Source organism: Pholcus phalangioides, unplaced genomic scaffold (assembly GCF_987345545.1).
Source record: "Pholcus phalangioides strain wild (caught in Gottingen) unplaced genomic scaffold, Ppha-v1.0 ptg000012l_1, whole genome shotgun sequence".
NCBI classification, from domain to species: domain Eukaryota; kingdom Metazoa; phylum Arthropoda; class Arachnida; order Araneae; family Pholcidae; genus Pholcus; species Pholcus phalangioides.
Window position 1 is genome coordinate 14,902,088 of NW_028301605.1, and position 26,320 is coordinate 14,928,407.

The following is a 26,320-nucleotide window of genomic DNA, read 5'->3' on the forward strand; positions in this document are numbered from 1 at the left end:
TTCGCGCATCACCGCCTCGAAAACTAACAATGGATCCACGCGATTGGCATGCGTCTTGGAGAAAAGGCAACAAATACAAATAAAAACACAAAAAAAAACAACAACAAAATCCTCACGAATCTCCTTTTAACGATCGGCGCGTGTCTTTTCACGTTAATAATAATATAAAAAAAAAACGTTTTCTAACAGTGTTGGTTTCGGTATATCGCGCGGACATGTAACGCTTTCTCTCATTGGCCGCGAGGAAGTTGTTTTCTTGTTCGCTGCCGGGCCAATGAGAACGCGTCATTTCAGCCCCGTACCGTAGCGTAGACTCTCCGAAGGCCATTAGCCAAGTCAGCACGAAGGTGAAATATATATATATTTTTTTGTTATTTTTTTGGTTATGTGGTCTCTAGCTCGGCAACTTTTTCCACCATCATTCGGGATCTGATGATTCGCTGTTGTTGCTGTTGAGAGAGTATAGCGTTTTGTTTTTGTTTTTTTTTCAACCCTGATGTCGGCCGAAGTTGCTCGGTTGCCGTTGCCGCAGCAGCACCAGCAGGGTCCGGCTGCCGCGTATCCCGTGGTGGTGCCGCCGACTTACGATAACGTGCGACAGCCGCCGCTGAATTCGTCGGCGAAATCAGCTGCTGGTAGTGGGATGGCTAATGAAATTATGGCTGATTTTCATGACGTGAGTTTATTATTATTATTTTCATTGATTTGATATTATTCAAAATCAATGACATTATGGAAAACAAATAATAATAATTTTTTTTTTTATGACGAAAATTTAAACAATAAATTTTTTTATTTGATCGTTAATTTTATAATTAATTTACATACTCAAATGTTAATTTTATATTTAGTTTTCATATCCAATTGCTAATTTTGCCTTTAACTTTCATATTTAATTGTTAAGTTTATATTAAATTTTTCTATTTAATTTATATTCAGTACTATTTAATCTACATTCAATCCTATTTAATCTACATTCAATCCTATTTAATCTACATTCAATCCTATTTAATCTACATTCAATCCTATTTAATCTACATTCAATCCTATTTAATCTACATTTAAGTTTGGTTTAACATTTTAAAATAAAATAATTGACATTTTCCATTGATAAAAATTTAAAAACTAAAATAAAATTGAAATTTAAAAAAAACCTATATATAATTTGAATTTTTCATTTTTTCCAGAATGTTCTTTATGTATTTTTCCGACTTTGTTTTCTAAATTTTGAATTTTAAAAACTTTCTAGCAAGAGCTACGAGTAATATTTTATGAGTCACTTATTGTGGGGGAAAATATCTCTTGTTGGTTTCGTGGGAATAATTTTAATTCAAAACTATCATTTCTCAAGCTTACGCCGCTATAAATACGCATTTTTAGTAATTAATAATTAGTGTGTACCTAATAGAGATTCTTGTTGGAGTTTTGCATGTACATGTTTAGGTAGAGATAAATCGGTAATAGCTCATAATCATTCGTCTCTACGAAACATACTGCTAGTACAATCACTAATGAAATTATAGCATGACATGAGTTTCTTTCAAATTAATTTCATCATATAAATAATCAATGCAATTATACAAAAAAAGTATAAATTGTTTTTAATAAAATTTTTAGAATTTTATCATCGAATACTTTTACTTGATTTCATATTTTACACTAAAAATTTAACTTTTCTGGTTGCTTAAACGGTAATGACTTTCCATTTGGTTTTAAATTTCATTTATAATTTTAAATTTTTCAGGGATGTTGAGTTAATTGCTAATATAATTAATTTTGGAAATTTAATTATCAGTGACTTTTATTTGATTTTAAATCTTGCATTCATTTTTGAATCTTCCCGGTAGTTTGATTGCTAATGAAATTAATTTTTAGAATTTAATAATATTAATGGCTTTAATTTTAAATTTTATATGGATTATTGCTAATAAAATTTACATAGAAATAACTTTTTTGTATGGCATTTTAAAATAAAAATATATAAATTTTGTACCGTTTTTTTTATCATTTACTTTCAGGTAAAAATTGGAAATTGAAAATTTATTTTCATATTTAATTTACATTATTCCATTTTTCCCCCAGGATGTCCATTATTCAAAATAATAATATTAATTAAAATGATTTTTAATGTAATTTTAAAAATTTGAATCATAAATGTCTTTTCTTATGTTTGATTATTAATTTTATATTTAAATTTGCCAATGGAATTCGCATAGATATAATTTTACGGCATTATAGCTTTTCAAACTGCATAAAAAAATTGGCATTTTCTACATTTCATACATGATTTTCTTTCACATAAAAATTCGAAATGGAAATGTTATTTTTACGTTTAGTTTACATTATTCCAATTTATTTTTTCAGCATGCAAATAATAATAATGATAAACGGTTTTTAATCAATCTTTTATAAATCTGAATAAATTATTATTATTATTCGATTGTTAATTTTATATTTAATTTTGGATTTTTCCGGTTAAATAGTTTGCATAGATATAATTTTATGGTATTATAACATTTTTAAGCTGAATTGAAATCCATCAGATAACAAATCGAAATTTCATTTACAAATTTATTATCTACAAATTAGTTTTATTCAAATTTATATCATTCTAATTTCTTTCCCTTCAGAATGTTCTTAATGTGTTTTTTTAACTCAAACTTTTCCGTTCTTTTTAAATTTTTTTTTATTTTGTTCTTTTTAATTTTTAAATTTTAAAAACTTTCTACGAAAAATTATAATTATTCATGAGTTTTAAAACTCAGTTAATGTGAAAACACTTTTGTTGTATTTTCCCTGAAATAATTTTAATTTAAAAATTATCGCTCTCCAGCTGATATCAATCATAATTATCAATGATATAATAATTAGTATTTGTAAGAAATAGAATTTCTTGCGGTAATTATGCGTAATTTCCAGTTATCATGCATGATCACCAATCGTCTTCACGAATCCCACTACAGGTAAAATGGATAATGAAATTATGGCTAACTTTTATGATGTGAGTTTGTTTCAATCGGTTTGAATTATCAATGTCACAATGTAAATATAAAAGCAATAATCGTATCCACGTTTAAAATGAATTTTATCTAATTTTCAACAAAATTAATTCATCGATAATTTTTTTCATTACTTTATTAGCAGTATATATTTTTTCAGTAGTTCAATTGATAATAAAATTGGCATGAAAACACCTTCATGGTATAGAATTTAATATTATATTTTATACTGTTTAGCAAATTATACAGTATACCTATGAAATACACTACTGTTCGTACATGATATTTCTAATAATAAAAATTTGAAATTTGATTGTATTTAATTTACATTTTTATTCAATTTTTTCTTTTCTAGAATGCTTGCTTTGTGTGTTTATCATACTTAAATTCAAATTTTGAGAAAATATTTAAAAAATATTTTTATGCAAAACTGTCAGTTAAACTTAAGTTGGGTGTGGATATTATCGGAAAACAGATTACTGTATCCTCTCGGGATATTCCCCTGAATGTGAAATTTGGAGAAACATCAATAATGTTCTTTTTAACTTCTAAATAATGAAAAACAAATTACAAATTTAGTGTATAATATATATGAGCTATAATTCATTTTTCATTGCCAGAAAGATTTGAAACAAAACAATTTTTGTCATAACTACCTTATAATGACAACTTTTAGAGAATATTTACCGAATATTCTTGCTTCTGCGGTTGGTTCATTAAATGTTTTTAGAGGGAATTTCTAAAACCTTCACAGATCATAAAAATTATTTTAAAATGAACAAAAGTTTTAGAAATAAGTTCAAAGCAGAAAATAAAATTAAAATTGATTGGCAAATGAAGAGAGAGCTATTCCTATAGTTACTTTTTTTCTAAGATGCACAAAACTGTGTCATTTCTTCAATGGACATACAGTAATCCCGCTTATCGGATAACATCAAACTACAGAGAAGCGATGTCATTCTCCGCTGCTCAAACGAAAGCCTGAATAACCAAGCGGAGCGATTGGTGGTTCGATTCCCCACAGAGGAATGTAAATTTTCTTTCCGAACTACAACTCGCACTCCGCTAGGTTATCCAGGCTTTCGTATTTGTAAAATTCAACGTAATTATCCTTTCATTTTTGATGTCTGATTCATTCCAGAAGCTTTATTAACCTTTTACTAGCCGAATCAAGATTTAGACTGATTTTTTTTTTTTGTATAATTTTCCCTTTGATTTCCCGTTCTTATAAGAAAAAAAATTAATCAAAATTTTTTTTTCTGGATTCGCCCATGTCATTTGATAAACTGAACGCGCCCCCACTTTAAAATTCTTAGGGAACTTGTAACGTATAGGAGACGCCCTTTACAGCAAAAAAATACACGAGGACGATATCCGAGGTGACATCACGGGTCCTCAAAATCCCAGAAACTGTATCAATTTAAACAAGCAACATGGTGCATGTGCAAACGTGGTTCAAAATATTGCATACAGGATAAGAAGATCAGAAAACAAAATATGTAGGAAAATAAAACACTGTACGAACAGTGAAATTTGCGAATTGTGCATAATATATATGCTCTGAAGAATTATTTATGCATAGCTGGCTCGCCCATGTCCACAGAAGCAACATAAAAATTCGAAACAAAAATATTCTACCTTAAAAATGGGTGATTTAAGGAAATTAAATTCATGGCACAAATGCTGAAATGAATGAAAAACTTGTTCCGTAAATTAAAAATCAAGTACTTTAATATACGAACAATAACTTTTTCTAATTAATAAAACCTTCGGAATACTAGCTGTTAAAACGTTTACATTGATTTTTCATACGTTTTCATTACTAATTATACAAATGGTGTTAAACAGCAATTGAATTTTGTTTCCCGTTTAATCGGATATTGTGTGCTGAAACCGTTGATATCCGTTTAAAAGAGCCCGAATGCATACTCAAATTCGAAATAACTCATATTTATTTGCCATTTTTTCAATTCAGCCATGTTAATTTCATTTCCTTGCTTTTTTTCATATTTCATTTCTTTGCTGACGGAGGGAAGTGATCGTTTTTTTTTTGTTTTTTTTTTTATCATTTCATAAACAACTTATAAATCTTGGATATTTGTTTGTAAAATTAGTAGAGGCTCTTCTCTAAGTTCTCGTAGCATAGATCGAAGCAGCATAATTCACTAGTTGTACACTAGTGGTTAACGAGAAAGAAGAAAGCATCATCAATGGAAGGAAAATAAAGAGATAAGCGGTGAAGCAGCAGCATTATCGTCACAAAGAAAATCCCCATTGAGGAGGAGGGAGGGGAAGTGAAAAGACGGGAAGCTCAGACGGACGGTCCATCGCTAGTGAGCGTGCCGAAAAATTCACACCAAAGTGACGCGTACACTACTTTAGTTTCTTCCCTCGAATAATAACCGATTTGAGACAACGTCCCATCAAAACTTTAATATTGAAGGTTGCAAATTTTAATTTCTTTTCTTGTTGTTACAGCAGTTTTAAAAGATAACTTTCGTCAAATCAATTCATATCAAATCAATTCGATTCAATTCATACTGCGTGCTCCTTTCCAACACTTGGTAGCATTAGACATAGGTTTCCGGAAAAATTCCATTGTCCTCGATTTTGGGGCAGTTCAGATAGAATTTCCATTAATGGAATACCTTCTGTAGTTGCCAAGTGACGAGTTAATTCTGATTTACTCTTATCTTTGAAATTCACGTTTTATCTTTTCTTTTTTATGGAACTTCAAGTGTTATTTTGTATTTATTTCTCAAGACTGAAGCTGATGGAAATTTTTTTGCAAGCTTCCTTGTTAATTTCAGAAAATAAATGTTTCGCAACCATACTAATTTCGAGTGTGGCAGAGGGCTAGTTCCAGACTCTGCCACGAAGCTGGGCTGGAAGCGATCTCGGCAACGGGATAAGTCCAAGGACAAAGTTCTGGTGTTCATTCATTTAGAGTAGGGCTGGGAATCGGTTAACATTTTTAACGGGTTAATCAAAAATTTTTAATCGATTAATCGAATTTTAATCGAATACTTTTCGTAATTATGTAATACTATATAAATTGATGTTATATATAAAAATATATCCTATTCATTTCACGCACCAAAATATACAATAGATTAAAAAATAAAGGTTACCCGCTGAAAGCAATTTAATATGCAGAATATATTTGTGAAATCTTGGAATTTTTTCTCTTGGATCTTGGCGCTTTTTAAAAAACATCGGTTATTTTCCGTTAGTCACTGATTTCGAAACTACTTTCCATCATACTGTCACCTTCAGTATGAAAACGGCGACAGACAAAAAAAGGCAACAGTCACTCTGTTCCTTTTTTTTTCTTAAAACTTATCCCAAATGGTTCTTGCGAGGAGAGGAGCTGATGCTTCCAAGAATACGAAATACTGCTATTCACAGTGGCGACAATAAATTTTGGTCTTGAGTTCTGAAATTCCCATGTAGAAAATGCAGAGATGCAGTAAATATTCTAATCCATTTAACAATAGAACTCTTCGAATTCCAAATTTCAAACACGCAGTCAAAAATATATCTCAGTATAGAACGCAAGAATTAGTTACCAGATATACAGGGTGTTTAAAAAAAAATCATAACTGTTCAGCTTTTAATCCGTTTTGATCGAATAATGTATAGGCAGAAAGAGTAATAATGTATAGGCCGCCATGTCATTTCATGTACAACAAATGGGGAAAAGTGTGTGTGTGTGTGTGGGGAGGGGGTGAAGTTATATGATGGATCCTGCTGCTGGTTGGCTTGTGGCTTGGTGTGGGTGGTTTGCTGGTTTTGGATGCCATTGGATTTTTCCACCGTGGCCCACGTCTCCTGAGACGGACCAGCTTATATCCCCTAGTGGGACAGAGCGGGAGTCACGGTTGGTCTGGTGGTGGCCGCCACTTCAGTGTATGTCAAGATAGCAACTGCAAAACAGAAATCGTTTTGTGCTCTAAGCTTTGCGAAGTGTGAGTCCGCAACAACTGTTCATCGTGCTTTTCGTCGACAATACCCTGGTGTTAAACTTCCTACAGCTCAGAGCATTAGGCGATGGTATAAACAATTCTGAGACACGGGTTGTCCGTGTAAAGCGCTGTCGTGGTGGGTTGGTAGGATACGGAGTTACCGATGGGAAGAGTTCAGGGTGCATGGGTTCAAACCCACACACCTCTAGTGAATTTCACTTTTTTTAAGTCTATTTGGTTCAGTGGTTAGTACACTAGCCTGGAGAACGAAAGTCTTTATCAGTTGTCATGGGTTCGAATCCCGATAGGTCACTAGAATAGTTTATAGTGCCGGACTCGTGATGCGAGGATCCGGGTTCGAACCCCACAGTGGTGGTCGGCTGAAGTTGGTTTTCTGTGGTTCCCAACTTCAAGGCGCAGATGTGAGCCGATCTCCCCGTTAAAAAGTCTCGCCACAGAGAGCAACAGTCCTACAACGGTAAATCATTCAACCATAACACTTCACTCATAGTTAGTAAAACTGGGGGCAGATGACAGCACTACACATAACAAGCATTACACAGAAACAAACTTTACGTTAGGTTGCACTACATGTACACGCACATTCCCGCATGTACCGATTCGTTGGGGGGTTCCGCGGGGGGGTTGCATGTGTGGTGTAGCAGTAGTAGGTAGGGGCTCGGGGATCCATGATGTTCTTAAGTCAGCCACCTCGTTGGGCAATTTGCCTGTTGTGGCGTTGTATTTGTATTTGTAAAGGGAAAGGAAATCCCCTGGCCTTCCCCGCATGTCAGATGAAAATGTGGAGCTCATCCGACACAGTTTCGCACGTAGTCCACAGAAATCCGCGCGCAGTGGATGCAAACATGCTCGCAAAAATTTGAGACGAACTTGACTACCATGTATAGGCAAATGCCGTGCATCCCAAGGTGAAAATATTGAGCACCTTTAATTTGATTTGTAAAAACACTTTATGATTAATTGCCATGTAAATTAGTAAAGTAACTAAAATAAATAAACTAATTAAGCCATGTAATGTAAAATTAATCTTAAGTGTCTATGTTCAATATTTTTCTTAATATACGCATTTCAAATCGGATGATTCCTTTTGAAACGCCCTGTACTATAGTGAATATAATTAGAACGAACAAATGAAATTTGTTTATTGACAGCCACTTCAGTTCCAGTCAGCATTGCAAATTAGTGAATTGTTTTTGTCGAAGTTGCTCAATGAACAACAGTTCTGTGTCCCCCGAGAATGAAGTTGTTGAACTTTTATTTTTTTATTGCAAAGAAATCAAACAAAATATGGGTTTCTTTATTTATTATCGTAGCCCTCGTAGAGCAGTGATTCCCAACGTGGGTGTTAACGCCCCCTGGGGGCAATGGAATATTCCTGGAGCGGGTAGAAGCTACGAGTGTAACATAAGATTCTATGGGTTATACTGCGTTGGGGGCGATGAAAGAAAAAAATTTCTAGGGGCGATGGGGGGACAAAAAAGTCGTGAAACTATGTCCTAGAGAATATTGCCCTCGATTCTCATAGATTATTACGGAAAATTTTTAATATTAGGTCCAACAATGCGATAGAACACACACACACAAGAAGACAAACACAAATGCATGCTCGGAACTCGAGTGGTGAGCGAACGCAATAAAAAAATCGCCGCATAAAAGTCACGCGACTGTGGACGGAAATTCATACCTCGTGTATTTGCAAGAGTTGTTGCCAAAACGACTGAACTCCTTTCGCATTCGGTCCCAATACAGAGGTTCCCCCAACCCATATAATAGCAATTTACGCAACGCCCTGAATGCAATGTATCCGGGTGGGTGTCGTCTAGTCGCATCGCCGTCGTGTTCGACTGATCTCTCCGTCGATTCTGATGCAGACCTTGATTCGAGGTTTTCCCGTAGCTGCTCACATCATTGTGGGACATGTGTAGGATATGCTCCTCTAAGTTCAAGCTCTGACCGAATATAAATTTCTACCCCCCACCCCCTCCTCCCGTATATAGTGTTCTCTGAAGCAGAGACGTATACAGGGGGAGGGGGCATGTGGGCTACGCAGTAAGGGATCTAGGGGGGAATATGTCGGGGGGATTCAATGTGTAGGTTCGTAGAATCATCCTGCATTTTATTAGACAGACCCAATATTTTTCCCATATTATTCAGTTCTTACGGGGGGTTGATCAGCCCATTGCCCCATCTTTCTGGATCTAAGTCTGAGGACATGCCTAAAATACAAAAAAGGAACTAGTTTTGGGGACCTGTAAATTTGCTAGACGTGACACGTACCCCGTTCTCTCGATGCAAGAAACAGGCACTAGACATACCTGGTGTTTTCGGCAATTCACGGCGATTATTATACTGCCGTCTACGTCAATGTTGATGGCTACACTTTTTTAAGCAATTACTCTCTGTAATAATGATTATTTCCTAGTTATAACTTGTCTACACAAATTTACTGATGAATAGGTAGAAACATTTTAGACGTTGTTCCTACCTGTACTAAATGGACTACATCAAAGCCTCTAGAAAAAGAGTGCTATACCTTCTGGAGAGTGCGGGCCGCTTCATTGGTTTGAAAACGTGCCGCGGGACACTTAATTATCTGGAAAGTTATTTGGATCCACAAAAGGCTGGTTGCACTTACATTGTAGGGCTGCTCATGAAATGTGTCGCTGGTTGCTTAAGTGATAAGTAAATGTGCCGCGGACCATTTAATTGAGGTTTAAATATGCCGAAGGGCACTTAAGTGATCTGTAAATGTGCTATAGATCAGTTTGGTGATCTGGGAATGTGCCACGATCAAATTAAGTGATCTGTAAATGTGCTATACGTCACTTTAGTGATCTGGGAATGTGCCAAGAGCAAATTAAGTGATCTTGGAATGTGTCACAGGCTACTGAAGTGATGTGGAACTGCATTACGGTCACTTAAGTGATCTGGAACAGCGTCTCAGGTCACTTAAGTGATCTGTAAATGTGCTGTAGGTCACTTTAGTCATCTGAGAATGCGTTGCGGACCATTTAGGTGATGTGGAAATGTGCCACGAGTGAATCAAGTGACCTTGGAATACGTCACGGGCTATTGAAGTGATGTGAAACTGCATTACGGGTCACTTAAGTGAACTGGTAATGCGCCGCTTAGTTCATTTTTACAAATGTAGGTTTGAGGTCGGGGGGCCACATTTGGTCCGCGGGCCCTGGGGTGAGCATACGGCTGGTTTTCTCTTAAAACCAGCCCTTCGAATAGGTGACTCCTCAATAAAAGTGAAACAACCCCCACATGAAAAATTCCGAAACAGAAAATACGCTCTTCCATGGAAGTGTGGGGCCCTTCAGAGAGGTTCCACCGCGTTTTCGTGTAATCAGTCTTCAGCAACGTCTCGCCGAACCACGTCGCATGTTCCGTTCATCATCATATTTTCTCCTTCTCTCTATTCGACCAATGTAAAAAAAAAAGAAAAATAAGTAATTTGCATATGAATACGATCTCGTGTATGTGCTTTTTCTTTGCTCCGAAGTTATTCATATGCAATTCGTTGAACCTGTTCCATTTACGTCGAAAAAAATAATAACAATAATAATAATAATAAAGAGCTTCTTTTTTATCAACCTGAAATCGTTATCAGGTTGAGTTCCATTAAATATGGTGTTTCGGGTAATAAATCAAAAAAGTGCTCTCTATATAATGTACGGTGTGTATGTGTGTGTGTGTGTGTGTGCAGAACTGGTTTCTGTGAATCAGCATCTGTATAAAAGACCTATTCCATCTTTTATTATTATTATTATTATTGAATTCCTGACTTCATGAAGTATGGTCTGATTTATAAAGACTTCCCTTATCTTTTTTTTTTTTTTTCCTGTATATTTATATGGAAATTCAGTTTATGAGCACTTTTAGCACCTTTAGGAAATACCAGGCGTTACTGAAAGTTCATCGATGACGTATTCTGACCACCCATCACTTAATCATATCCACATTTTGCTATATAGGGTGTTTCAAAATCACATTCAAATCTTTTAAGTTATGGGTACCTTTCAGAGGTAAGTAGGAGTCGTAATGAGAGTGCAGGTCCACCGCAAAGACTGTATTCGTATAGAGAGAGGGGACGAGAAATGATGGAACTGTGTGTAAGGAAAAATGCTGAACGCTGGTGAGAAATGCGTCGAGGATGGGGGAAATGTCCAACGACGTGACTATTCAATGATTGACGCGTACGTTACAAACATTCCGGGCATGTCTCGGACGATTCCTCCAGCTACAGAGCTCAGAGCCTTGCGAGGTCCCCGTCACTTTCAAGCGGGCTGTGATGAATCTTCCTTGTAGCCTCTGCTAAAGTAGGGGGAATAGAGAAGAAGTTATGGTCAGTGTAGATGCCGCACCCCACCTGTTAAAAGGGGTCATTCAAGTATTACGTCAGCATCGATTGGGGGTTTCGGATTTGCTGACTTTTGATGACAAGGGGGGGATTTGAAGGTTGCTTACGTCATTAATCACCCTTTTTGAAGATATGAAATATTATAAGCTGCTGACGAAATTTTGCTGACAAGGGGGGGGGGTCAAATATGGCTAAAAATCTGCTGGCGTAATACTTGAATGGCCCCCAGAATGACTTGATCTTTCTCTCTAAATCATCATTCCGGGGTGCCGTTCATTTCACAGTTCCATTCAGCATACTTGTATACTCACAGTTAGACACACACACACACTTACATTTCCGGTACATCTCACTAGCTAGTAAATTCCCCCATAGATGGTGATAGACCCGAGTTGTGCTCGGTTTGAAAGAAAGAAAGATACTTGTCGGCTCTATGAAAGAAAAGCATCATTGTTTCTGCTGCTATAGGTTCTAGCTCTAGTGCACCATAAAAACAATTTCTTTTGCTGCCAGTGATGACCGGAGACGTCTTTTTCGTATTTCTATGAATCTCTGGAAGCACCAGTGTTTCCATGGGACAACGTGCTGAAATCACCTTGTGTGGTAGAGCCTAGCTGTGTCTCTCGGTCTAGCACATTTGCCCAGATTGGTTCGATTCTTCGAAAGGGAATATAGAATTTCCCTTCAAAAAAAAGAACTCATCGTTACATCGCATCCAGTTATCAGTGTGTTACCAGTTCGGATTGAAGGCCAAACTTTAGGCTGATCTTCATTCTGAGATTTTCAGCCTATTACAAGTGGTGGCTCTAAAGTACACGTATATCATCTCACAGTCCACCAGCTACCACGCTACTGTGGCTCTGCAATTCTATATGCAGAGGGCCTCTTAATTTATGAGGACAGTCATGAGAGGGGGTGTCTCGGGTGCATACAAAGCCTCCATTGTTATAAGATCTTTCTGGTGCTACGATTTTTTAAAGTTTAATGCTTGAATTTGTAGATATATAAAGTGCTTAACTATCAGGAGCGTGTTCGGCTCCCACCCCTCCCAGCCAGAAGAGGAGACAGAACACCACTTTTCCGATCACATATGACGCTGTTGAGATGGCCTTGGCTGCACTGGCGTACGCAAAGGAGAAGGGGGGATTAGGACACCAACCCTCCTCCCCAACCCGAGATTATAATGCTATTTTGCAGGAGAAAACGTAACCCCCCCCCCTTTCAGACGAAAAAAAAATTGAAATCGCCCTCCCGGGAAAATTCTGTGTATGCCTATGCCTGGCTGTATGATTCTGATTTGTCTTTATGTATCCTACCCATCATAGAAATTCGTACACATACTCTTGTTCTGCAGGTAGATCGTTCAAAATTAAAGCCATGATTTCAACTCGAGAGTCGTGCCACCGTCTCATTCTTGGGTAGCTGTTGGTTCAAAGCAGTGTTCCCCAAAGTAGGCAATATCCCCACTCGAGGGGAATGGAATGGTCTGGGGGTGGGAGAAACTGTAGATTTAGTATAGGATCTTATGGGTTAGCTTGAGTCAGGGACAATGAGAACAACAGATTTGTGAAAAAGGGGGCGATGGAATAAAAAAATTGTGGAACTATGGTTTTAAATTAGAACCGCACCTGCCCGTGTGTTAGGATGTCTATTTTGACCTTAACTAAGGGCTAAAAAGGCTTAAGGATTACATTTCCAGGATACTTCCTTCTCTTCAGCTCATTTTACATGATACAGTGTTATTTATTACTTTGGATGATTGTATGACGATAACGTTTGTCTTTCTTTTCCAGATGTGGCAAGATATCGAGAGCGTGCTCCTAGGAGAATCCGGTCATCCAGAGCCGCGCATCCATTGCTACGTCAACCCAAATTTTCAAGCGAATGAGAACTGTATGAGAAGAGTAAATGTCTCAAGCTCCAATTCAGTGAACTCTTTGCCGAAACAGGAGTCCTTGCATCAACTGCAGACGCGGATGTCGACAGAACAGCAGTCGTATATGAACTCTACGGTGAATTCGAGGGTGAACGCGTCTGCAGATCCCATGGGAACTGCGCCAGGGCCCGAATACGGCAGCTGCAGTTCGTTTAGGAGCTATTACAAAAGGGAGCATCCAACAGCGAGAGCATCCAGAGAAAACATGCCAGCGGGAGTTGTTTCATCGTCGGCGTCGTTCCCGAATGAACCACAGCAGTCTCATCGTAACAGCTATGCCCAAAACTCCAACGCTAGTGATTCTAGGGCATTTTTCCATCCGGTAGTAAACGCATCGGCGGGGGATACCGGATATAATGGTGCGACGCAAAGTTACAGTGGACAGTGGACAGCATACAGTAACTCTCAGGTGTCTGGCTTTCCGTCTCAGATGTCTCCACCGGCGTCTCCAGAGAATTCGACGGCACAGACTTACCCTCAAATGAGTGCTAACACCGAAGCGTACCACAACGCGTACCACCACGGTAAATCCTACGGTGCTGCTGCTACACCTCACGTCTACAGCAACGTCGTGTCCCACTCGCAGCACCTGAAGATGGTGACGCCACCTTCCTCGCCGAATTTAGCCGATCTCTTGGTCACGAACGGCAACTGCACGGCAAGCACCAACGGGTACAACACCATGAACAGACACGTGACCAACAACCTTTGCGGTATTTCTGGGTTACACCACCGGCTACAGACTTCCCACATGCTACAGACGTCTCTACCGCCGCTGCCGACGGGCAAGCACCGACGTGGACGGAGGAGCACCGGTAAAAAGAAGGTGACCATACACACGTGTTCTCACCCTGGTTGTGCCAAGACCTACACCAAGAGCTCGCACCTCAAGGCTCATCTGAGGACTCACACTGGAGAGAAGCCCTATCAATGTAACTGGAAAGGTTGCGGGTGGAAGTTCGCTAGGTCCGACGAACTGACCCGCCATTACCGGAAACACACCGGGGATAGGCCTTTCCAATGCCGGCTTTGCGAGAGGGCGTTCTCTAGATCCGACCATTTATCTCTACACATGAAACGACACGCAGCAGTGTAATGATGATCTCAACTCGTATATCACCTTATATCCATCCCGCTGTAAATTATCAGTACTGTAAAATTTCCACGTTTTTGACCGATGTGAAGCGCGCGATTTCGTTACCCGTCAAAATAGGGTCATCTCAACGTTCTATTCCAGATGTGACTTCGAACAATCATCATCATCATCATCATTTTAGATACTCATGACAAAAGTATCCATGTTATGCTCCACGCGCGCGACAGAGACGCCTTAAATCAGGAGGGTTTTTCTCCTGGTGCCTTGAAACAACCTCCGTCCAAAATTTAAAACTATTGAACTTTACACATTCTAGTCAATGATAAGTGGGAACGTTACCGTACAGGAAGATTTACATTATCCACACAGTAATGTCCGATACTTGTAATCTCAAGAAAGATGGTTAACTGAGCTTATGTGTAGTGAATCTTTTGCTGGGTATGGACTTCTTTCTTCATTTGAAGAAAGGTAAGTAATTTTCTTTAGTTATTCAATTGTATATTCATTTGAACTTTACATCCCAAGCTTTTTGTTCCATCGCCCCCTTCTTCAGAAATTTTTTTTCATCTCTCATCGCCCCCAACTCAAGCGAACCCATAGGATCTTATGTTGCACCCCTAGTTACTATCGCCCCCTCCCCCGGTCCATTCCGTTGGTCACCGGGGGACGATACTGCCCACTTTGGGAAACACTGTCGTGTGGTCCAAATGATTTTTTTTGCGCTCTCGTGTCTTTGATTACGAAGTAATTCTGATTGTACCGTCGAATTTCATTGACATTTATAAATAACTAGTACGTTGACGGTACGTGATGTTGTCAGTATATATATATATCACTATGTACAGGGTGATTACTTACTTTACTGGCGAACCGTTGATCCCAGAATTATACTTCTAATTAGGAATAAATATCCAAATAATGTGTAGAATTCAAATATAAGTCATTCATGTTGCAAGGGGCTGTACAGTTATGAAAATAGTATTAAAAAAATATTTTTATACGGGCACCCTATCCTCAGAAACCCAGTTAGAAACTTGCTGCCGTGTCTCTCCTGAGGCCAATAAAAAAAATTCCGCGTTTGTAAGTGGAATATCCACTGAGATATTTGATTTCGAAAAACGGGGGAAAAGTTGGGAAAGAACAGCATAAAAACTAGCAAACAAAGCTTCCCTCCCTCGTTAATCCTGATTTTTTTTTTTCCAAATTTTCTTCTCTTTTTTTTTCAAATTCAAATACCTCAGGAGAGACAGAGCAACAACTCTCTGAGTTCTTGAGGACAGGGTGTCCACATAAAAAGCTAATTTTTTTTTTATTTTAATAACTACACAACCCCTCGCAACATGAGTGATGTATCTGAGTTCTGCACGTTATCTAGATACTTTTTCTAATTGGAAGTATGTCTCTAGGACCACCGGTTCGCCAGTGAAATTCGGAGAAGAGAACTAAGTAAATCCCCGAACTGATGGTCCAAATTTGGTAAAATACACATAAAGAAGCGTTTTTTTGTGTAGCAATGTGGGGTCGGCAATGAAAAGTGTTGGCGGAAAAACCGCGAAATGCCAAGGAAATGAAAAAAAGCTCTTCATTTACATTAGTAATTACAGCAAGCACTCAAATGTGCCACCACCAACATCGATACAGTCCTGGCAGCGGCTAGAAAGTGATTGGCGTATCCATTTCGTGTTTTTCCGCCAACACTTTTCATTTCCAACCCCCCATTGCTATACAAAAAAAAGCTTCTTTACACGTATTTTACCTTCCATTAAGGTTTGGCTTATGAGTTCAGGTACATGAAATTCACAATGCATACTGCGTTAAACGTTACAACGTTTGAGACTCTACGCAACGTTTTAACTTTTTGACGTTATACGTTACCTTGCGAGATATTTAGTATATTATCCGTATAGTATATAAACTAGCGCTCCTTGAAATAGTAGGCCGACTCATTCGCCATCTTTGAGAAGAAGTATGATGTCTGCATTATAGCTATAGCCTATAGAACCACACACATGTGCATTTTTGTGCATTCAGTACGGTATGTTAACCAAAGTAATTCATGGGGCTCTAACTTTTCCCTTTAACAATTACACATCACTTAAAGCGACAAAACCAGTTTTATGTTCAAAGATGGAGAACACTTACTTTTTTCTAGTGTCCGGTAGAATAGTGGTTCTCGACCTGTTCAAGCCCGCGGCCCGGTTTCATTCATTTTTGTGAGTCGAAGGCCCGGTCAAACACACGACCAAAGGAAAATGAATGAGGAAAAATGAAACGTCTAATCACCCGTGGCCCGGTATGAATGATTTCAGGGCCCTGTACCGGGGTCGCGGCCCGGCGGTTGAGAAACACTGCTCCCAAAACGACGCGAGTGATTCGATACTTGCGAGCACGGGGCAATGGGCGGCCACCGCTATAAAATTTTGCTTTTTCCGACACAACTCTGCCTCTTTTGAGGTAACGGAAGTAAGGCTCTTTGTATCAGTCCCGGGTTGTGAGCGGTTCTAATCTATCTAATCTAGTCTCCTCAGTGTGAACCAGCTAATGTTCGCAGAAATGAGTAATTCGCGAGTGTTACAGTGGGAAATAATCTTGGGATGTTCGCTGGTTTTGACAACATCAGAAAATGTCCATGTATCCTGACGTAATAGATTTTGAGGGTCTTGAAACAGTGTCCATCACCATGCCACGTTCGATAGTTTTATAGTCTGGAGACGTTCATGGACCTCGATGGCATCGTTAATTGTTCGCGAATCTTGACACCATAAAGAATCCGCTGGTCTCGTAACATTAACATCAACCTGCCGCCTGCCAGTCGAGTTGTGAGGGAGCTAGCCTATGACTGCGCACGTCTTTGGTTTGGAATATGCATGGATGTCTATTAAACTAACGAATTTCCTGAACAGATCGTGCATATCTCTTGGGAATAGGCGAGTATTACGTTATATTACAAAAATTATTTGTGAAGAAATCTGTATACATTCGCGGATCTTGAGTAATCGTGAATAATTCCCGAGTTTCGAAATAGGTGGTCATCTTGAGACGCGTTCGTTGATATCCACGTAACCAGGGGGTGTTCCAGAACTTTGTCTTCGTGAGAAAATTCGCGGAGTCCTCTAACAGTTGCGTCGCCTAGGGATGCGTGAAGTCCCGACATTATGAAGAGATGTTAGCGGATCGGTGACATCATAAAAAATCAATTGTTTTTGAAATGGTGAGTGTAATCTCCAGCATTTTCTGCTCTCCACCTAACCAGGAGGTGTTCGAGAATTTTAACATCGCAAGGGAATCGCGGAATTTGAAACTGTGACATCATCTGAGGATATTAGCGGGACTTGCAACAGTAGAACAGTAGCATCATCTGGATCCCTAGATGATGACAATGTTGCAAGATATTCGTTGTTACTGAAACACTGAACATAATAAGCGTCTAGGGATGTTTGCTTTGCTTTGTTAGTTTTTTTGGTAGATACTAGAGGAGTTCTGGTTCCATTCGTCGAATTTGGCATCATCAGGCTCTCCGACACCACCCATCCATCTGCAGAAGAGTGCAACACCACATCTCAAAATGGTCTGGGCAGCCAGCAGTCATCTCTGTCTGGGAATGTTTGTGGGTCCTGAAACAGTGGAATCACATTAGGAGGATGACGCGGCTTTTGGAACAGTGGAAATGATTTCTTTGGTGATCGCACCGCACACATTTGTTAAGCGGTCAACAACCAAAAATGTCAGACTTCTCCTGGTGATGACCACCGTGATTATCAACATGATTCTCATCTATGAGATAATCTCATCCATGTTTGATTACGAGCAATACGTAGGATTTTATCCCCTCCACAAACAAGCAATAACACAAAATTCCACGGCTTGTCTCATGACGGACCTACAGCAGGAACATACTAAACGGCTGTTCATTTATGATCCCAATATGTGATCCGAATCCCCAAAATTAAAATGAAAAATAAGTATCAGCCTAGAATGATCTTGATAAATGTTTTATAACAACGCCACCACCATAATGAATAAAATTTTGGTCAAGGTCCTTCCTAAAATGGCCTGTCATCTCTTTTAAATGGTGAGTACCTGGCCTATTCCTTGGCATAAGACAAAAAAAAGAGCAAAATAGGCCTGACCTCAATCGTATCATTCGAGATATTCGGAAAGTGGGCGTTCGATAATCGCTGTTTTTTGCCTCTGTGTGATTCGAATATCTGATTATCCCCCTCTCTTCTCCACCACACTCTAATTTTCAAAATTTATCTCCATCCTCATCCTAGACCGTAGAGAACACTGCGAGAGAGAGAGAGCGAGCGACTACCAGGCGTGGGCCTAACGAAACAATAACTCTAGAGACAGTTGATTCGAAATAATTGAGTCACGTATTCAAACGCGCGCGCGTGCATGCATATTTATTCATGAATACCCTCTCTTACTTTTTTAAGATATGCATTTTTAAGGAACTAGAAAAGAGGGGGAGCGGGTGTGTGCAATGTTTTATCTATTGTGAAAGATAATGCTGACATCTTAAGCTGTCAGATATTGTTTTTCGTTCGTTATGTATGTTCAACAAATTATGCTGTCCTTACCGTATTCATCAATGCCAAATATCTGTGCGATAGTGTAATAATGGTACATCAATCAAAATTTATGTGATTTATTTATTTTTTGAATGCCTTAATTTGAAATAGCAGAGAATGAAATGTAAATTCCATTTCTATAAGTGTGCATTCTCGGATCCAGATTCCTTTGCCAAATGAAGATTATTCTCTCGGGGGGTATTTTCGAGGTTATATAAGTTTCCATCCGAAAATTTAAAACTTGATCACGGGCGCGACTAGACTGCAATTGGCCGATCACTTTCATTCTTCATTATGTCCTCAGCTTTCATTCTTATCATGTCACGGCTTTCATTCTTATCATGTCACGGCTTTCATTCTTCTCGTGTGACGTTCTTTATGAGTTCGTTCTTCCCATGTGAATGTTCTTCTCACGTGTTCATTTTTCTCATGCAAACATTTTTTTCATGTCCAAAGCCTTCATTTTAATCATGTGAACATTCTTCTCATGTCCACAGCGTTCATTTTAATCATGTGAACATTCTTCTCATGTCCACAACTTTCATTCTTCTCATGTAAACATTCTTCTCATGTCCACAACGTTCAGTTTTCTCACGTGAACATTCTTCTCATGTCCACAGCGTTTATTCTTCTCATGTCCACAGCGTTTATTCTTCTCATGTTCACAGCGTTTATTCTTCTCATGTCCACAGCGTTTATTCTTCTCATGTCCACAGCGTTTATTCTTCTCATGTTCACAGCGTTTATTCTTCTCATGTCCACAGCGTTTATTCTTCTCATGTCTACAGCGTTTATTCTTCTCATGTTCACAGCGTTTATTCTTCTCATGTCCACAGCGTTTATTCTTCTCACGTAAACATTCTTCTCCTGTCCACAACTTTCATTCTTCTCATGTAAACATTCTTCTCCTGTCCACAACGTCCATTCTTCTCATGTCCACAACGTCCATTCTTCTCATGTCCACAACGTTCATTCTTCTCATGTCCACAACGTTCAGTTTTCTCACGTGAACATTCTTCTCATGTCCACAGCGTTTATTCTTCTCATGTCCACAGCGTTTATTCTTCTCATGTCCACAGCGTTTATTCTTCTCATGTCCACAGCGTTTATTTTTCTCATGTCTACAGCGTTTATTCTTCTCATGTTCACAGCGTTTATTCTTCTCATGTCCACAGCGTTTATTCTTCTCACGTAAACATTCTTCTCCTGTCCACAACTTTCATTCTTCTCATGTAAACATTCTTCTCCTGTCCACAACGTCCATTCTTCTCATGTCCACAACGTCCATTCTTCTCATGTCCACAACGTTCATTCTTCTCATGTCCACAACGTTCAGTTTTCTCACGTGAACATTCTTCTCATGTCCACAGCGTTTATTCTTCTCATGTCCACAGCGTTTATTCTTCTCATGTCCACAGCGTTTATTTTTCTCATGTCCACAGCGTTTATTCTTCTCACGTAAACATTCTCCTCCTGGCCACAACTTTCATTCTTCTCATGTAAACATTCTTCTCATGCCCATTCATTCTTCTCATGCCCACAACGTTCATTCTTCTCATGGGGATATTCTTCTCACACATTCATTTTTATCTCATGGGGATATTCTTCTCACACATTCATTTTTATCTCATGGGGATATTCTTCTCACACATTCATTTTTATCTCATATAAACATTCTTCTAACGCGTTCGTTTTTCTCCTGTAAACATTCTTCTCATGTCCAGTGCATTCGTTCTTCTCGTGTCCACGGCATTCATTTTTCTCATGCGTTAATGTTTCTCATGTAAACATTCTCCCTACGCGTTCATGCTTGCTATGGGAAAATTTTTCTCATGCGGTAAATCTTATAATGCTTACTTGGCGCTTATACTTGCTTGCTATGGGAAAATTTTTCTCATGCGGTAAATCTTATAATGCTTACTTGGCGCTTATACTTGGTACTCTGATAAGAGATCGGATTATATCATTATTAAATAACATACGCAGTATTTGTGAGTTTCGTGTAGCGGATAGATATGTTTAAGATATTCGAGCTGCCCATATTCTTCACCATATTCATCAAATACAAATACAACGCCACAGCAGGCAAAATGCCCAACGAGGTGGTATCAATACCATGTATGTTTGTGTAATCATGGCACACATCAATCAAAGTTTGTGTTCTTTGTTTTCTTTTAATACCTCTGACTTTATTTGAAATAGCATCGAATAAAAATGTAAATTCGATTTTTATAAGTATGCATTCAGATACAATTCCTTTACCAAATTAGGATTATTCACAGTCGATGGGCATTTAAATATTTCTATCTTAACATTTCTAAACATTTTTTCTTAAGCATTTCTAAACATTTTTTCTTAAGCATTTCTAAACATTTTTTCTTAAGCATTTCTAAACATTTTTTCTTAAGCATTTCTAAACATTTTTTCTTAAGCATTTCTAAACATTTTTTCTTAAGCATTTCTAAACATTTTTTCTTTAGCATTTCTATCCACGATAAGAAACCCAAATACTGCTGACATGATTCAAAATAGTGTCAGTTTCTCCACAAGAGATTCTAGGAGACACTCCGGCTATGCGAAGTCGAGAAACCACTCTCCTTAAAAAAATTCATTGTCGCTAAATGGTTTCTACTTCGAAAATATCTCGAGTAAACTAAGGTCTGAGATGGTTTAAATTATTATGAACTTGTATTTTATCCAATGTGGTCTCTCAGATCATGACAAACATGAATCAATAGTACGTCTCTCTCTCTCTCTCTCTCTCTCTCCTTCTGGATTCATTGCCAGAAAATTCCACGCATAGCTTGCTTCAGAAGTGTGTACTTTTTTCACCACGGTTGAACCAAAAGTCACGAGATTTTTTCAAAAATTCATAAAAATTCAACAATTGGTCGTAAAAGTATGCGGTTTGCTCTAAAATTCTCGTGAATTCAACTTTTTAAATTTTTTATTCAAATTTTGTAGGGCGCGGTAGCCCAGGTCGATAAGACACTCGCCTAAATTACCAAAGGATGTTCAGAGGTATCGCGAGTTTGAAAGCCGGTTCGTCTTTGTCAGAAACTTTTCTGAAACGGGTACAACAGAAGCGACGACATTACCACAGAAAAAGATCGATGCCAAAATGCAAATCCCACACCAACGGATTAGCGCGCCAACATCTCGGTGATTATATTAAAAAAAGGCTGCCGTTCGGAATCGGCAATAAATTATAGGTCCTAGTCTAATTAGCCCTCGTGTGCAGAAAATGTCCAAAAAATTTCAACTTGTAAGAACTCATTAAGATAACTCATTAATTATTTATTTATTTATTTATTTATTTATTATTTAATTATTAGAACTCATTGATTCATAAGAACTCAACTTGTAAGTATGTAATCATAATATACTGGATGAAAAAAAAAAGAAGTTTCGAGGACGACAGCTGTGTTTTCTAATATGATTTCATTTGCACACATATCTGAGTTTCTTATAGAAAAACGCAACCTACAGGCGCAATTTCGAACTAAATTTTGCTTTAATTTCTAAAAATCTATACATGAAAATTTTGATGAAAACTCATAAGAAAATTTATTCACATTTTTTAAGATTTTTTTGTAAATACAGTCGCGAATCCCGTTTTAACCAATACCTTTATAGCGAAAATCTCGTTTTAACGAACACTTTTCTAATCCTTCAGCTAAATTTACATGGGAACAATGCAGAAAGCTGGAATTACCTTATAACGAAATTTCCTTGTAACGAAGTGATTTTTCCGGTATCTTGGAGTTCGTTACAACGGGATTCGACAGTATATATATCTAATGATTTTTGTGGTTCTCCCTGCACATGCTTATATGAATAAATACTCCCCTGAACAAAACCTGAAGTTATCAGGGAACCAAATCTGAAAATATCCTGCATAAATAGTCATCATCACGGTAATCACATATTTCCCAGAATATTTTTTCCCTATTTTTTCTCATTTCACTGCTTGAAAAAATTTGAATATTTCCAATGAGATATTTATTCACATACATACTCCGTGTTTCTATTCAAATTTAATTTCCTTGCATTCATCAATTTCCGATCGAAATAAGAGGACAAAGAATATATTCTCTTTTTGTTGTTAAAATGGATTCTCTTCTTATTTGGTTATGTATACAGCCTTCGAAAAAGTAAGGCCTCCATTTTGTTATTATGGCCCGCGGTCAATAGATATGTGTGTATATACATATATTTATTTCAAAAAGACATCTATTTAATCGTTTGTTGAGAGAAAGGAAAACGTGATTTCGAACACCCCGCTATTAGTTGATAAATCTGATATGATATCGATTTTTTTTTTTTCTAAGAAGCTTCCTTTGTTCGTATGCAAATGAGGCGCGGAAAAAGATTTAGTTTCCGTCCGTTTTCTCTTTTCTCTTAACTGATAAATGGCCGAGATTCGATGAGGAAATGGAGAAACGTGTTAGATACCACATACAGGATCTTCCCATTGAAATGGAAAAAGGGGGGGACTATATTGAGCATCTATATCTCTAAATATGTTGCCCGTGAGCACCGCGGTGCTCGCTGAAGTACCTGTGTTAACCCAATATCCTCCTTGCAAGAGAATTTTTATTATGCTTCTCTGAGTTTTAGCATATGCGAGAGTTGTCGCAGAGGCATGCGCGGACCCGGGGGGGGGATCGTTCATCCCAAGAGCCAAAAAAATCAGGGGGGAATTTATCTGTCCCGTAAAATACGGGATGATTCAACGGACCTAATGTTGTCTGCCTCCACTACATTCGCAGCTGATGGTGCCTGTGCTTTATTCGCGGCTGAATATGTCTGCCTCAGCCCATTCGGAGCTTGAGATATCTGTCTCGGCTAATTCGCAGCTGGAGATGTCTGCCTCCGCTTCCTTTTCAGGCTGGAGATGTCTGTTTCCGCTTTATTTGGAATTAGATATATTGCCACGGCTCCATTCGTAGCTGAAAATGTTAGTACACGTAAAGGTGCTCGCTATAACCGATGTAATTAGGTTCTTTAGAGTAATTTCTCACGGTTCTATCCCATGCGGTAATCCAAGATGATTTTGCCCATCCCATGTTCATTTTTTTCTACGTGGGTTTCTTTATTCAGTTGCATTCAGTAAAACACCTGAAGCTACTGAAGCTACGCGGAAGGCGAGGCCGATGACAACCGCGTATGTCGGGGTACAGTTTTTCATAGAAATACATATAGTATGTACTATGCATATTTTCTCTATACAGGGTGTCCTGTAAGTGCTAGCACGGCTGTTATCTCATCAACCGTCCGTTGTAGAGGTATCATTCCAATTTAAAAAATCCTCAAAAGGCGTTCAAAAATTACCCTGTACCAGTTTCGAGGGTGAAAATACAGTGTGTAACAAAATAAAAAAAAAAATTTAATTTTTTTCATGGTCCCCTCCCCCGTGCTCTAACTTCCATGTGGAAAACTCTTTCCCTGTTTCTCCTGATAGCAATAAAAAAAAGTTCCACGTTTCTAAGTACAATATTCAGAGAGATATTCGAATTCGAAAAGTAAGTAATTTGGGAAGGAACAGCGTTAACTGCGGGGAAAAACCGTTTTACCCGCGTGGTACAGGATAATTTTTGAATGCCTGTTGAGCATTTTTTAAGCTGGAATCATATCTCCGCGACGGACGGTTGATGAGGTTGATATAAAGGTCGTGCTAGCACTTACAGAGAAAGGACACCCTGTATAATATCTACTATTTGACTAGCGTAATTGTGATTGAATTTCATAAATGTGAATTTTTCGCAGAAAATCATGTAACTGGAATAGCGTAAGTCGAGGCATTACTGCATATGCGATGGCGTTTGAATGTGCACTATTTGGCAGATGTGGATGTTGGTCATCTAGAGCAGTGTTCTTCAACTTTTTCATAACCACAGACCGGTGAAAGTAGTTAAACAATTTCGCGGATCAGCGAGAGTAAGAGAAATAATAAATAAGGACCGACAAAAAAATAAATAAATGGGGGGGGGGGAGGGGATAATTTGCGGACTGTGGGCAAATGGGAGAAATAATTTGAAGAGTAGAAAAAAAATAAATAAATGGGAAAAATAATTTACGGACTTAGAGAAATGGAAGAAGTAAACTGAAGACCGGAAAAAAATATATAGATTTAGGAGAAATAATTTGCGGACTACACACACAAATGGGAGAAATAATTCGAGGTCCGGCAAAAAATAAAGATTTAGGAGAAATAGTTTTTATGGGCTACACAAAGGAGAAATAATTTGAGGACCGGCTATATGTGAAGAATTTCCTGACTAGACAAATGAGGGGAATCATTTCAGCACCGGAAAAAAATAACGATTTAGGAGAAATAATTTGCGGACCGGCAAAACAAAGATTTAAGAGAAGAATTTCCTGACTAGACAAATGGGAGGAATGATTTGAGCACCGGCAAAAAATAAAGATTTAGAGGAAATAATTTGCGAATTACACAAATGGGAGAAATAATTTGGGAACCGGCAAAAAATAAAGATTTAGAGGAAATAATTTTCGAATTACACAAATGGGAGAAATGATTTGGGGACCGGCAAAAAATAAAGATTTAGGAGAAATAATTTGGGGACAGGCAAAAAATAAAGATTTACAAGAAATAATTTGAGGACAGGCAAAAATAAAGACCTAGAATAAATAATTTGCGGACTAAACAAATAGGAAAGTTAATTTGAGGACTCTAGCAAATAAATAAATAAATAAATGGAAAAGATAACGAGCCAGTAGTTGATGAACTGATCTAGAGCAGTGTTTCTCAATTTTTCTGAACCCAAGGACTAGTAAAAGTTCTGCAGCACAATGCAATAGACTTAGTTATGTTTAATTCCGTTTGAACATTTCTGTACTAATATTTGTGGCATAAAATTGAATTACGTTCATTTATAAGTCATCCGACTTCGTTGAAACGTCATTTTGGAGGAAAATATCGATTTCTACTTTTTTTTTCTTTCTTTTTAAATATAACAAGCCCTGTTTGTTGTGATTCCAGGGGGCCTTGTTTTGTTTATCTGACGCCTAAAATCGAAGTAACGTTCACTTTAGTGTTGCGTTTGCATACAAGTAACCCGTGAATAAATAAACTTTAAACGTGTTTTACGAAGAATGCTATTTTTTTGACATATTATTGAGTTTGAAGCTTGATTTCTAACATTCTATTCATTGCATCATTGCAAACTTTTAATACGATATTTTGCTATATATTGGTGAGGGTTATGAATCAAAGTCTAAGGTCTATTACATATGTTTTTGTATAATTACAGTATTTTATAGACGATATGTAGCATGAAAGTTGAAAAAAAAATTCACACGTACATTAACAGACTTGATTATATGTTACAAGCATACC

The 26,320-nt window shown here is 37.9% G+C and overlaps 1 protein-coding gene across 1 annotated transcript in view; it reads left to right on the forward strand.

Annotated features, from left to right (window-relative positions):
* The first annotated feature begins 415 nt into the window (after positions 1-415).
* The window catches only part of LOC149079636 (uncharacterized), a 31,561-nt gene continuing 5,656 nt past the window's right edge, over positions 416-26,320 (forward strand). Inside the window, exons 1-2 of the mRNA XM_089240232.1 lie at positions 416-676; positions 13,145-14,851. Coding sequence (XP_089096358.1) covers positions 497-676; positions 13,145-14,383 — 1,419 coding nt within the window. The 5' untranslated portion in view covers positions 416-496 and the 3' untranslated portion in view covers positions 14,384-14,851. The remainder of the gene's footprint in view (positions 677-13,144; positions 14,852-26,320) is intronic.